This window comes from Dendrobates tinctorius, unplaced genomic scaffold (genome assembly GCF_039654945.1).
Source record: "Dendrobates tinctorius isolate UK_male_01 unplaced genomic scaffold, ASM3965494v1 ptg000495l, whole genome shotgun sequence".
Classification (NCBI taxonomy): domain Eukaryota; kingdom Metazoa; phylum Chordata; class Amphibia; order Anura; family Dendrobatidae; genus Dendrobates; species Dendrobates tinctorius.
This window is the reverse complement of record NW_027362155.1, coordinates 134,437-148,958: the sequence shown is the minus strand read 5'-3', so window position 1 is coordinate 148,958 and position 14,522 is coordinate 134,437. Positions and strand designations below refer to the sequence as shown.

General features: G+C 50.1%; 1 protein-coding gene across 1 annotated transcript in view; it reads right to left on the bottom strand.

Annotated features, from left to right (window-relative positions):
• The window catches only part of LOC141078057 (fibroblast growth factor 11-like), an 80,095-nt gene extending 65,972 nt beyond the window's left edge, over positions 1 to 14,123 (bottom strand). The window contains exon 1 of the mRNA XM_073564864.1: positions 13,595 to 14,123. Coding sequence (XP_073420965.1) covers positions 13,595 to 13,787 — 193 coding nt within the window. The 5' untranslated portion in view covers positions 13,788 to 14,123. The remainder of the gene's footprint in view (positions 1 to 13,594) is intronic.
• Between the last annotated feature and the right edge of the window lie 399 nt (positions 14,124 to 14,522).

Genomic DNA, 14,522 nt, shown 5'->3' with positions numbered 1-14,522 from the left:
GTACAGTACAGGAATAGTAGATACAGGACAGGATGGAGGTGTAGTGTAGAGCTGTGTACAGTGCAGGAATAGCAGATACAGGACAGGATGGAGGTGTAGTGTAGAGCTGTGTGTACAGTACAGGAATAGTAGATACGGGACAGGATGGAGGTGTAGTGTAGAGCTGTGTACTGTACAGGAATAGTAGATACAGGACAGGATGGAGGTGTAGTATAGAGCTGTGTGTACAGTACAGGAATAGTAGATACAGGACAGGATGGAGGTGTAGTGTAGAGCTGTGTACAGTGCAGGAATAGTAGATACAGGACAGGATGGATGTGTAGTGTAGAGCTGTGTGTACAGTACAGGAATAGTAGATACGGGACAGGATGGAGGTGTAGTGTAGAGCTCTGTGTACAGTACAGGAATAGTAGATACGGGGCAGGATGGAGGTGTAGTGTAGAGCTGTGTGTACAGTACAGGAATAGTAGATACGGGACAGGATGGAGGTGTAGTGTAGAGCTCTGTGTACAGCACAGGAATAGTAGATACGGGGCAGGATGGAGGTGTAGCGAAGAGCTGTGTATACAGTACAGGAATAGTAGATACGGGGCAGGATGGAGGTGTAGCGAAGAGCTGTGTGTACAGTACAGGAATAGTAGATACGGGACAGGATGGAGGTGTAGTGTAGAGCTGTGTGTACAGTACAGGAATAGTAGATAAAGGACAGGATGGAGGTGTAGTGTAGAGCTGTGTGTACAGTACAGGAATAGTAGATACGGGACAGGATGGAGGTGTAGTGTAGAGCTGTGTACTGTACAGGAATAGTAGATACAGGACAGGATGGAGGTGTAGTATAGAGCTGTGTGTACAGTACAGGAATAGTAGATACAGGACAGGATGGAGGTATAGTGTAGAGCTGTGTACAGTGCAGGAATAGTAGATACAGGACAGGATGGAGGTGTAGTGTAGAGCTGTGTGTACAGTACAGGAATAGTAGATACGGGACAGGATGGAGGTGTAGTGTAGAGCTGTGTACTGTACAGGAATAGTAGATACAGGACAGGATGGAGGTGTAGTATAGAGCTGTGTGTACAGTACAGGAATAGTAGATACAGGACAGGATGGAGGTGTAGTGTAGAGCTGTGTACAGTGCAGGAATAGTAGATACAGGACAGGATGGAGGTGAAGTGTAGAGCTGTGTGTACAGTACAGGAATAGTAGATACGGGACAGGATGGAGGTGTAGTGTAGAGCTCTGTGTACAGTACAGGAATAGTAGATACGGGGCAGGATGGAGGTGTAGCGAAGAGCTGTGTATACAGTACAGGAATAGTAGATACGGGGCAGGATGGAGGTGTAGCGAAGAGCTGTGTATACAGTACAGGAATAGTAGATACGGGACAGCATGGAAGTGTAGTGTAGAGCTGTGTACTGTACAGGAATAGTAGATACAGGACAGGATGGAGGTGTAGTATAGAGCTATGTGTACAGTACAGGAATAGTAGATACAGGACAGGATGGAGGTGTAGTGTAGAGCTCTGTGTACAGTACAGGAATAGTAGATACGGGGCAGGATGGAGGTGTAGTGAAGAGCTGTGTACTGTACAGGAATAGTAGATACAGGACAGGATGGAGGTGTAGTGTAGAGCTGTGTGCACAGTACAGGAATAGTAGATACAGGACAGCATGGAGGTGTAGTGTAGAGCTGTGTACTGTACAGGAATAGTAGATACAGGACAGGATGGAGGTGTAGTATAGAGCTGTGTGTACTGTACAGGAATAGTAGATACAGGACAGGATGGAGGTGTAGTGTAGAGCTGTGTACAGTGCAGGAATAGTAGATACAGGACAGGATGGAGGTGTAGTGTAGAGCTGTGTGTACAGTACAGGAATAGTAGATACGGGACAGGATGGAGGTGTAGTGTAGAGCTCTGTGTACAGTACAGGAATAGTAGATACGGGGCAGGATGGAGGTGTAGCGAAGAGCTGTGTATACAGTACAGGAATAGTAGATACGGGACAGCATGGAAGTGTAGTGTAGAGCTGTGTACTGTACAGGAATAGTAGATACAGGACAGGATGGAGGTGTAGTATAGAGCTGTGTGTACAGTACAGGAATAGTAGATACAGGACAGGATGGAGGTGTAGTGTAGAGCTCTGTGTACAGTACAGGAGTAGTAGATACGGGGCAGGATGGAGGTGTAGTGAAGAGCTGTGTATACAGTACAGGAATAGTAGATACGGGACAGGATGGAGGTGTAGTGTAGAGCTGTGTGTACAGTACAGGCAAATAGGAGATACAGGACAGGATGGAGGTGTAGTGTAGAGCTGTGTACAGTACAGGAATAGTAGATACGGGACAGGATGGAGGTGTAGTGTAGAGCTGTGTACAGTACAGGAATAGTAGATACGGGACAGGATGGAGGTGTAGTGTAGAGCTGTGTGTACAGTACAGGAATAGTAGATACAGGACAGGATGGAGGTGTAGTGTAGAGCTGTGTGTACAGTACAGGAAAATAGGAGATACAGGACAGGATGGAGGTGTAGTGTAGAGCTGTGTACAGTACAGGAATAGTAGATACGGGACAGGATGGAGGTGTAGTGTAGAGCTGTGTGTACAGTACAGGAATAGTAGATACGGGACAGGATGGAGGTGTAGTGTAGAGCTGTGTGTACAGTACAGGAATAGTAGATACGGGACAGGATGGAGGTGTAGTGTAGAGCTGTGTATACAGTACAGGAATAGTAGATACGGGACAGGATGGAGGTGTAGTGTAGAGCTGTGTGTACAGTACAGGAATAGGAGATACAGGACAGGATGGAGGTGTAGTGTAGAGCTGTGTGTACAGTACAGGAATAGTAGATACAGGACAGGATGGAGGTGTAGTGTAGAGCTGTGAGTACAGTACAGGAATAGTAGATACAGGACAGGATGGAGGTGTAGTGTAGAGCTGTGAGTACAGTACAGGAATAGTAGATACAGGACAGGATGGAGGTGTAGTGTAGAGCTGTGTGTACAGTACAGGAATAGTAGATACGGGACAGGATGGAGGTGTAGTGTAGAGCTTGTGACGAACAGCCCACCGCCGTTCGCCACTTACGGAGGACTACTAACGGGGGTCCCGCTGTCACCAAAACGCGACAGACAGTGGACCCTGTGTCACCACTATGTCACAATCCCACCACTGACACCGGTGTATCAGAGGACGGAGGGACGTGACACAATGCCGGCACACGGCTATCACAGGCGCAGTGGGGCTTATCTTAGTTATCCCACCACTGGCACCGTGTGACCAAAAATTATCCAGCAAGCTAATCTCGCTCTACAATTTGCCGCAGGGGGGTTATTTTGGGTGCCCCACCGCTCCTATCAATCTTCCAAGTACTGTGAGGATTTATGTATATCCCACTTTCTCAGATCCACTTTGGAACTCGCAGCTCTCCGGCGCCCCCCTTACCCTCAGGTCAGTCAGGGAACTGCACCTAGGATAATTAGTTGCCGGACGGGCTGCCTGTTGTGAACCGGCAATTAGGCTTCTGCAGTAAGGGAATTATCAATGCTGTGGCCGCAGCCCCTCATTCAGCATGCAAGACCCGTCTGTACTGCCAGCTAGCCTCGCCAGTCACACACACCACGCTGCCACCAGCCACGCTTTACTTAATCAAAGAGTTAATTAAGAGGGTCCGTGACAAACCCCAAATTAGTAGCGATTATCTAAAAAAGGCACATAGCTCTGTCTCCATCCTCTAAGAAACGAACTAATAGATTTTATCATTTATTCCCAAAAGAATGCGGGCAGTGATTACATAGATAAAAGTTGCTATAAAGTTGAGACATTACATATGTACAAATACAAATATAAAACAAAGTGGATGAAAGAGCAGAAAGTTACACTCACATGTGCGTAGTTGGTATTAGGCAGACCATGTGGCTGGGGGAGGGGCGCTTAACCAAATTTCCCCACTCATCGGCACGTCTCTCTGGCAGGAGGACTCCACCTGAACTGACTGGAATTTGGTAGGGAATACCTATAGCCTCACGATATGGGCGGTCTGGAGAGGTCCAACCTCCCTCTCTCCAAGTTATGATTTGGCTACAAATCTTAGAATAACTATATCTAAACGAGAAAAGCCCGTACCAACACACATAGGGCATCATTGTTTGTGATTTACCGAATAGAATCCGAAAACACCAAGCATGCCATAATTAAGACCCTCCATTTGGGAGCAATCCATATCTCAGTTTCTGGAGAGATTAGGATTTTGCAAAAGCCACTGTAGGGAAGCCGGGTCCACGCAGATCACAGAAATGTTCGTTTCGTTTTTCTGTCGCGATCGGAGCCCATGCTAGCCTATTTTAATATCTCTCACAGTTTTATTTCAGACACATGTCCCAGAGGACAAAGGACTTCCTTTAGCTGTGCAGGGAGGGGGGAGGAGAAGAATTCTACACTGAGGCTTCAGGCTTCACAGAGCTGCATGCAGGAAGACGCTGGTGTGTGTGTTGTGGGGGGGTTGCAGCTACATGACAGAGGGATTTTCTACAATGTTACAGAAACATATCTACAGTACATTACACCTCTCCCCTTTAGAGGGTGCTACGGAGGCATTATCTGTCGGTAATCGGCCATGCGCACCTCAGCGGGTTCGCCCCCGCCGGGACAACCCATCAGCATTTTCATGTTCACTGCCCTTTTTGTGTTGTACAGTAAAGTCGTACTGTTGAAGGGCAAGGCTCCAGCGGAGCAACCTTCCATTGGTTCCGGACACTGTGTGCAACCAGCTCAGAGGGTTGTGGTCAGTTACCACCAAGAAACCGCGCCCGTACAGGTAGGGCTGCAAACGTTGCAGTGCCCACACCATGGCCAGACACTCCTTCTCGATGGTCGAGTATGCCACTTCCCTCGGCAAAAGTTTCCGGCTCAGGTACAACACGGGGTGCTCCTGGTTCCCCGAGTTGACCTGAGCACAGCACCGAGGCCAAACTCGCTGACTTCGGTCTGTACCAGAAACGGGCGACTGCTGTCGTCTGCTCTCAACACTGGAGAGTTGCACAGGGCTGCTTTCAAAGCTTGGAAGGCCGCCTCACTGTCATCTGTCCAGTTGACTGTTTGTGGTAGCTTCTGCTTGGTGAGGTCAGTCAAGGGTTTTGCAAGGGCACTATAGTCTTGAACAAACCGCCTATAGTACCCTGCAGTGCCCAAGAAGGACTTCACCTGTTTCTTGGTCCTGGGGGTGGGCCAGGACACGATTGCGTCCACCTTTTTTGGCTCCGGACTCATGGAACCCCGCCTATCCGGTGCCCCAGGTAGTGGACCTTGCTCATGCCCATCTGGCACTTTCCCGGCTTGATAGTCAGGCCTGCCTGGTGAAAACGCTTGAGCACCTCCTGGAGATCCTGAAGGTGTTCCTCCCAGGTGGAACTGAAGATGGAGATGTCGTCCAAGTACGCCACCGCGTACTCCTCCAGTCCCGGAACAGGTGGTTGTCCATCCGTTGGAAAGTGTCAGGGGCATTTTTCATGCCGAAGGGCATGACTGTGGACTCGTACAGTCCAAAGGGGGTGATAAAGGCGGATTTCTCCTGCGCCTCAGGGCTCAGGGGAATCTGCCAGTATCCCCGACTCAAATCCATGATGGATATGTAGTTGGCGTTTGCCAACCGCTCGAGCAGATCCTCGATGCGCGGCATCGGGTGAGCATCAGAGGTTGTGATGGCGTTGAGCCCCCTGTAGTCCATGCAGAACCGGGTGGTCCGATCCTTTTTAGGCACGAGGACTACAGGTGAAGCCCATGCGCTTTTTGACCGTCGAATCACCCCCAGCCTTAACATCTCATCGATCTCTTGGCGCATGACTTGTTGCACCGTTTCAGAGATCTGATAAGGTGTTCGCCGTAATGGGGCGTGATTCCCGGTGTCCACCTCATGAACCGCTAACTCCGTCCTCCCCGGTTGGTTGGTGAACACGGCCCGGAAGGGTTCCAGGGTGGCCATCAACTGCAACCGCTGGGATACGGTTATAAACCACTTATCTCCATGTCCTCAATGGACCCATCAGCCTTGGCTTGGGCCAGCATGTCCAGGAGGGGATCTTCCTCCACATCCTCGGGCAGGTTGCAGACCGGTAGGACGCAAGCTTCATGTTCGTGGTGCGCCTTCAGCATATTGACGTGAAAGGCCTTGCGCCTACCCCGAGCATGGTCAAGCGTGACCACGTAGGTGACCGGGTTGAGCTGTTGGTGGACGACGTACGGGCCTTCCCAGGCTGCCTGAAGCTTATCCGTTGGCACGGGGACCAGCACCCACACCTTTTGACCCACCTGGTAGGTCCGCTCCCGGGTGTTCTGGTCGTACCAGTGCTTCTGGTCAGCCTGAGCCTGCGTCATGTTGTCATGCACCAACTGCGTCAAGGTCTGCATCCTGTCAGGGAAGCGCATGACATAATCCACGATGGACACTTCTGTGGGGTTTGGTTCATCTTCCCAGGATTCTCTTATCAACCCAAGGGGTCCCCGGACTCACCTGCCGTACAGGAGCTCGAAGGGGGAGAACCCGGTCGAGGCCTGTGGAACTTCTCTGTAACCAAACAACAGGTGTGGGAGGTACCGCTCCCAGTCGCGCCCGTGGGTCTCAACCAGCATGCTGAGCATCTGTTTGAGGGTACTGTTGAAGCGTTCACACAAACCATTAGTCTGTAGATGATACGGACTCGATACCAGGTGCGTCACCTGCATTTTCTCACAGAGAGCCTCCATTAGGCGAGACATGAATTGGGGCCCTTGATCGGTAAGCATCTCCCTGGGAAATCCTACTCTTGAAAAGATGGTCACCAGTGCGTCAGCCACCTTATCTTCCCTGGTTGAAGACAGAGCTACTGCCTCGGGGTACCGGGTAGCGTAGACTACCACAGTGAGAATGTATCACTTTCCGGAGCTGCTGGGGACGGACAGCGGTCCTACGATGTCCACCGCGATTCTCTGGAAAGGCTCCTCTATCACCAGCAAAGGAATAAAGGGAGCCTTAAGAGCAGGCCCCGCCTTACCCACTTTTTGACAGGTGGCACAGGAGCGGCAGTAGTGTGTTACATCTGTCCCCATCTTGGGCCAATAGAAGTGTTGAGACAGCCGTGCCTTTGTTTTGCTGATCCCCAAGTGTCCAGCGAGTGGAATCTCATGGTCAATCCGCAACAACTCAGTTCTGAACTGATAGCGGACGACCAGCTGTCTTTCCCTCAACCACTCCTTTTGAGGATTTCTGGGTACTGTCTCCCGGTACAACCTTCCTCGTTCCCAGAACACCTTCTCCTTATCAGACTCGGAGGTGGGCGTCTTGGCGAGACCTCTCAATTTCTCCAGGCTGGCATCTGAGTGCAGAGCAGCCTGGAACTCCATGCTGGAGCCTGCCAGAAGTGACGTCAGGGTCCCCTCTTTACTGGGACCCTCTGGAACCGGCTCTGGGTTCACCTCTGGCTCAGTCTCTCTTGTAGCAGCAGAGGGTCCAGAAGACAGTGCGTTACCTGCGATCTGGGCACTTTGACTGCGTGTGACAGCTGCTATGTATGCTGCCTCCCTGGGGATTTCTACAGACCCACCAACCGGTGCTGCCCTGGGCTCTACCTCCCCATCCACCCCCAACACTTCAGGAGCAGTGCTACTTATGGGCCAGTTACCTTCCTCGGTGGAACTGGTCAGTTGCATGGCATTACCTTCCTCATGGTCCCCATGCACCTCCCCATTTCCTTGAGCACCGTTGCTTCCTCCTGCCAGGGGTTCCTCAGCCATCTCACTCCGCAGAGTGATGGGGCTGAGCACTTCGGTACCTGTGGACACATCTACCGTTTCAAAGAAAGGGTTAACGGGTTCAATCGGCACAGATACATCAACATCATCATTCCTAGGAAAAGAATGGTTATCAGATTGCTTTGGTACATTCACATCAGCATCAGCATCATACCTGGGGAAAGAATGGTTGTTAGTTGCATCGTTACTCATCAAGGCATTAGCAGGTAACACATTCAGTTTCCCATCATCATCATCAACATCAGGGTTAACGTTACCCTTATTATCAGTTTGGGGAAGGGTGTCAGGGACGTAGTATGCAACCATCCGCCCCAAGTCAGTCCCCAATAAAACATCAGTGGGCAAATTTTCAGACACTCCCACCTCCCTCAACCCGCTCCCAGCACCCCAATCAAGATAAACCCGGGCCACTGGCAAGGGACAACGGGTGCCTCCAATCCCAGTGACAGTCAGGGTTTTCCCCTCAACAAACTCTTCAGGGGCCGCCAGTCCAGGACGGATGAGTGTTCGTTCAGCCCCGGTGTCCTTGAGGCCTGTAGCAAGACGGGCCCCCACCTGAACAGGTTGAACGTTGTCGTCAGCCCTCCCAACCACACCTCCCACCAAAAGAACAGAGGCGTTGGGCCCGGGGGCCTTGGCTGGGGGACTCTTCGGCTTTTCCGGATAGGTGTACGAGAAGTGACCAGGCCGCTGGCAGTGGTGACACAGGCGCCTGTTAGTAGCCGGCCTGCTGTTGGCAACAGGGACTGGGCCTCCGGAGGGACGGCTAGCTGGGGCACTGGGGTTGGTTGCAGGCTTACCCCCTTTCCAGCTGGTGGCGACTGGCCTCCGCGTCTCGGGCTTCCGGTTGGCCTCGTAGTTGTCGGCGAACTGCGCCACTTTGTCCGCGTTCGTTGGTTCGCGGTCCAGGATGAACTGTCGGACCTCAGCTGGGCAGAGATGCAGGAACTGGTCTTTGATCATCAGGTCCAGTAGCTGCTGAAAGGATTCAACGGACAGTCCATGGATCCACTGGTCAAAGTGGGTCCTGAGTCCTTGCACCACATTACTGTAGCTATCATGTGGGCCACGTTGGAGGTGTCGGAACTTCTTTCGGTATACCTCAGGTGTCAGCCGATATTTGGCGATCAGCGCCTCCTTTATGGCGCGATAGTCATCATCATGCACTTGCAGAAGAGAAGCAAACTCCTCCAGAGCTTTGCCTCTTAGCCCTGGGGTCAAGTACCTGGCCCATTGATCTTCGGGCAGTCGGTACTGTCTGCAGGCTTTCTCAAAGGCTCGCAGAAACGTGTCCAAGTCCCCGTCCTTTTCCATCACGGGAAAATGCTCTGGCCGGGGTTTAGGAGTCTGGACGCTGCTGGACTCACCGCTTCGAGCTGTGGGGGCATGCCCCCCTTGTCGGAGCATCTCCAGCTCATGGGCTCTCTGAGCTTCTGCTTGGCACTCTGCTCTCTCAGCCTCCTGCTCGGCTCGCTGCTCTGCTCTCTCGAGCTTGCTGGATCAGCTGCAGACGTCCGTCACGGTCTTCGGCAGGGAGTGCGTCCAAGGCCGCTTGCAGGTAGGGGTCCAGCGTGCTCTGATTGAATGTGGGGCCAGCGCTCAGGAGTGGAGCCTCTGCTGCAGCCCCATTGCCACTTGGGCCAACGTCTGCGCCCGCTGGATTCTGGTCGTTGTCCAGTTGCACTAGAGCCGCGATCAGTTGGTCTTTGGTTTTGTTTGTGGCGTCAAAGCCTCGGTACGTGCATATCCCAGCAAGAGTTTACTTTTTCTGCTGCTGATACCACTCCGCTCTCCTCGCCGCCATGGTTGCCAAATAAAAGATAGAAAAGAAAAAAAGAAAAACGGGAGGGAATATTTGAAAGTACACACTAATGTCTCAGGACTAATAACCACTGAGTCTGTTCTCCAAAACCTATGATGCAGGATTCCCGCAGGAACCGTGCAGGTTTTTAGTGAGAGGAATGATTGCTCAAACCAAATCACTAATGCTCTAGGATTATCCCACCGCTGCCACCAATATGTGACGAACAGCCCACCGCCGTTCGTCCAAATACGGGCGACTGGGGTCCCGCTGCCACCAAAACGCGACGGACAGCGGACCCTGTGTCACCACTATGTCACAATCCCACCACTGACACCGGTGTATCAGAGGACGGAGGGACGTGACACAATGCCGGCACACGGCTATCACAGGCGCAGTGGGGCTTATCTTAGTTATCCCACCACTGGCACCGTGTGACCAAAAATTATCCAGCAAGCTAATCTCGCTCTACAATTTGCCGCAGGGGGGGTTATTTTGGGTGCCCCACCGCTCCTATCAATCTTCCAAGTACTGTGGGGATTTATGTATATCCCACTTTCTCAGTTCCACTTTGGAACTCGCAGCTCTCCGGCGCCCCTCTTACCCTCAGGTCAGTCAGGTTACTGCACCTAGGATAATTAGTTGCCGGATGGGCTGCCTATTGTGAACCGGCAATTAGGCTTCTGCAGTAAGGGAATTATCAATGCTGTGGCCGCAGCCCCTCATTCAGCAATATAAGACCCTTCTGTACTGCCAGCAAGCCGCAATCACCGTACACAATGCGCTGCCACCAGCTCCTGGTTTCTCCGCTTAAGTTATAGACTCAAGGGAGGGGTTTGAAGCCAACCCGACAGATTAGAAGCGATTATCTAACAAAGGCATATAGTTCGATTCTTAGAGCATGGAGACAGGCTAAATAATAAATAATTTATTTTCCGAAAGAGGACAGTGATTACAGATGAAAGTTGCTATAAAATTGAGACATAAAATATGTTCAGTACAAACATAAAATAAAGGGATTAAAAACAGAGGTACACTCACGGTTGATCATGACTCTTTAGGCAAACCAATGCGGCTGAGGGGGGTGGAGCCACACATCTCCACTCATCTGGAGTTCTTGTCAGCACGAGGATTGGAGCTCTTCTCCTGGTTTTGCCAAGGGAATGCCTTATAGACTCTGCGATGTGACATCACGGAGAGGTACATTCTGGGTTAATCCCACCTCTCTCATCCAAGTTAAAATTTGGCTACAAAACTTAGATTAGCTATAACTTTATGGGGGAAGCTGGTATGGACTCATCAGTGGTATCATGTTTCCCAGCGTAACGAGCCCATCAAGAAAACATCAAACATCTATGCGATATGACCGTCCATTTGGGAGCAAACCATATCTCAGGTTCTGGACATGTTAGGACTTCGGAAGTGACACTGTAGCGGAGCTGGGACCGCTCGGATCACAGAGATATGGTTATTATATCTCTATGTTATAGGGTTTTCACAGGGCAGGCTAACCTTGATTTCAGACAAAGACCCTTTTTTCCCCGCACTTTTTTTCCTTTCAGTTGAGGCTGAGAGAAGCCAAATGGTGTAAGAGGAAGTGTCCTGGTTTATAACACTTGGGGGGAAGGGAAACTACTACAGTGTACCATGTAACTCAGAAGGGGAAGAGAGGGGGCTGCAGCCCCACTGCCAGGCTGGCAGTTTACAATGTCATAGAATGCCGGATTTTTTCTAGAACGTTCTAACCGAAAACATGATATCTTGTAGACATTGTACATCACAGAGCTGTATACACAGTACAGGAATAGTAGATAGGGGACAGGATGGAGGTGTAGTGTAGAGCTGTGTGTACAGTACAGGAATAGTAGATACAGGACAGGATGGAGGTGTAGTGTAGAGCTGTGTACAGTACAGGAATAGTAGATAGAGGACAGGATGGAGGTGTAGTGTAGAGCTGTGTACAAAACAGGAATAGTAGATACAGGACAGGATGGAGGTGTAGTGTAGAGCTGTGTGTACAGTACAGGAAGAGTAGATACGGGACAGGATGAAGGTGTAGTGTAGAGCTGTGTGTACAGTACAGGAAAAGTAGATACAGGACAGGATGGAGAGGTAGTGTAGAGCTGTGTGTACAGTACAGGAATAGTAGATACGGGACAGGATGAAGGTGTAGTGTAGAGCTGTGTGTACAGTACAGGAATAGTAGATACAGGACAGGATGGAGGTGTAGTGTAGAGCTGTGTGTACAGTACAGGAATAGTAGATACGGGACAGGATGGAGGTGTAGTGTAGAGCTGTGTGTACAGTACAGGAATAGTAGATACAGGACAGGATGGAGGTGTAGTGTAGAGCTGTGTACAGTACAGGAATAGTAGATAGAGGACAGGATGGAGGTGTAGTGTAGAGCTGTGTACAAAACAGGAATAGTAGATACAGGACAGGATGGAGGTGTAGTGTAGAGCTGTGTGTACAGTACAGGAAGAGTAGATACGGGACAGGATGAAGGTGTAGTGTAGAGCTGTGTGTACAGTACAGGAATAGTAGATACAGGACAGGATGGAGAGGTAGTGTAGAGCTGTGTGTACAGTACAGGAATAGTAGATACGGGACAGGATGAAGGTGTAGTGTAGAGCTGTGTGTACAGTACAGGAATAGTAGATACAGGACAGGATGGAGGTGTAGTGTAGAGCTGTGTGTACAGTACAGGAATAGTAGATACAGGACAGGATGAAGGTGTAGTGTAGAGCTGTGTGTACAGTACAGGAATAGTAGATACAGGACAGGATGGAGGTGTAGTGTAGAGCTGTGTGTACAGTACAGGAATAGTAGATACGGGACAGGATGGAGGTGTAGTGTAGAGCTGTGTGTACAGTACAGGAATAGTAGATACGGGACAGGATGGAGGTGAAGTGTAGAGCTGTGTGTACAGTACAGGAATAGTAGATACGGGACAGGATGAAGGTGTAGTGTAGAGCTGTGTGTACAGTACAGGAATAGTAGATACAGGACAGGATGGAGGTGTAGTGTAGAGCTGTGTGTACAGTACAGGAATAGTAGATACAGGACAGGATGGAGGTGTAGTGTAGAGCTGTGTGTACAGTACAGGAATAGTAGATACAGGAAAGGATGGAGGTGTAGAGTAGAGCTGTGTGTACAGTACAGGAATAGTAGATACAGGACAGGATGGAGGTGTAGTGTAGAGCTGTGTGTACAGTACAGGAATAGTAGATACAGGACAGAATGGAGGTGTAGTGTAGAGCTGTGTGTACAGTACAGGAATAGTAGATACAGGACAGGATGGAGGTGTAGTGTAGAGCTGTGTACTGTACAGGAATAGTAGATACAGGACAGGATGGAGGTGTAGTGTAGAGCTGTGTACAGTACAGGAATAGTAGATACAGGACAGGATGGAGGTGTAGTGTAGAGCTGTGTGTACAGTACAGGAATAGTAGATACAGGACAGGATGGAGGTGTAGTGTAGAGCTGTGTACAGTACAGGAATAGTAGATACAGGACAGGATGGAGGTGTAGTGTAGAGCAGTGTGTTCCGTTGCAGGAATAGTAGATACAGGACAGGATGGAGGTGTAGTGTAGAGCTGTGTACAGTACAGGAATAGTAGATACAGGACAGGATGGAGGTGTAGTGTAGAGCAGTGTGTTCCGTTGCAGGAATAGTAGATACAGGACAGGATGGAGGTGTAGTGTAGAGCTGTGTACTGTACAGGAATAGTAGATACAGGACAGGATGGAGGTGTAGTGTAGAGCTGTGTGTACAGTACAGGAATAGTAGATACAGGACAGGATGGAGGTGTAGTGTAGAGCAGTGTGTTCCGTTGCAGGAATAGTAGATACAGGACAGGATGGAGGTGTAGTGTAGAGCTGTGTGTACAGTACAGGAATAGTAGATACAGGACAGGATGGAGGTGTAGTGTAGCGCTGTGTGTACAGTACAGGAATAGTAGATACAGGATAGAGTGTGTATTGACCGGACTGTCCTTGTTTTGCAATCTTACCAGGGTCTTTGTCCAGCGATCTCCGTTGATTCCCACACAGACGGACCTTGGAAACAAGAAATAGCAGCTGCTTCTGGCACAATGACTTGGTTCCCGGTGGACAGACTTTTCTTTGAGGAGGTGCAGGGCGGGTTCCACCAGAGTCTTTAATTTCTCGCTTTTGACGGATCAGAGAACTGGCGAGAGCGGCCATCTCCCCCCTCCAGCGTGAAACCCCATGAGCAGAAGTCCACTTAGTGTTATCGGATGTCTCCCAGCAGCGATCTTAATTGTCCCACGATCTCAACGACATCTGCCTGCTGGCGCCTTGCCCGTGCATCATTTCTTCAACACAAGGTCCGAATACATCATTGTCTAACGCGATCACCGTCTCCTCCTATATATCCCCTCCCTTCTCTCTACAGCCCTGTCTGCTACAAGCTCTGATGAAGGAACCAGAAACTAACTCTAAAACTTACACTGACTGGACACTGCTCATCCTGGTGCCGACTCTACAGTCTGTCCTGTATCTACTATTCCTGTACTGTACACAGCTCTACACTACACCTCCATCCTGTCCTGTATCTACTATTCCTGTACTGTACACACAGCTCTACACTACAACTCCATCCTGTCCTGTATCTACTATTCCTGTACTGTACACACAGCTCTACACTACACCTCCATCCTGTCCTGTATCTACTATTCCTGTACTGTACACACAGCTCTACACTACACCTCCATCCTGTCCCGTATCTACTATTCCTGTACTGTACACACAGCTCTACACTACACCTCCATCCTGTCCTGTATCTACTATTCCTGTACTGTACACACAGCTCTACACTACACCTCCATCCTGTCCCGTATCTACTATTCCTGTACTGTACACACAGCTCTACACTACACCTCCATCCTGTCCTGTATCTACTATTCCTGTACTGTACAC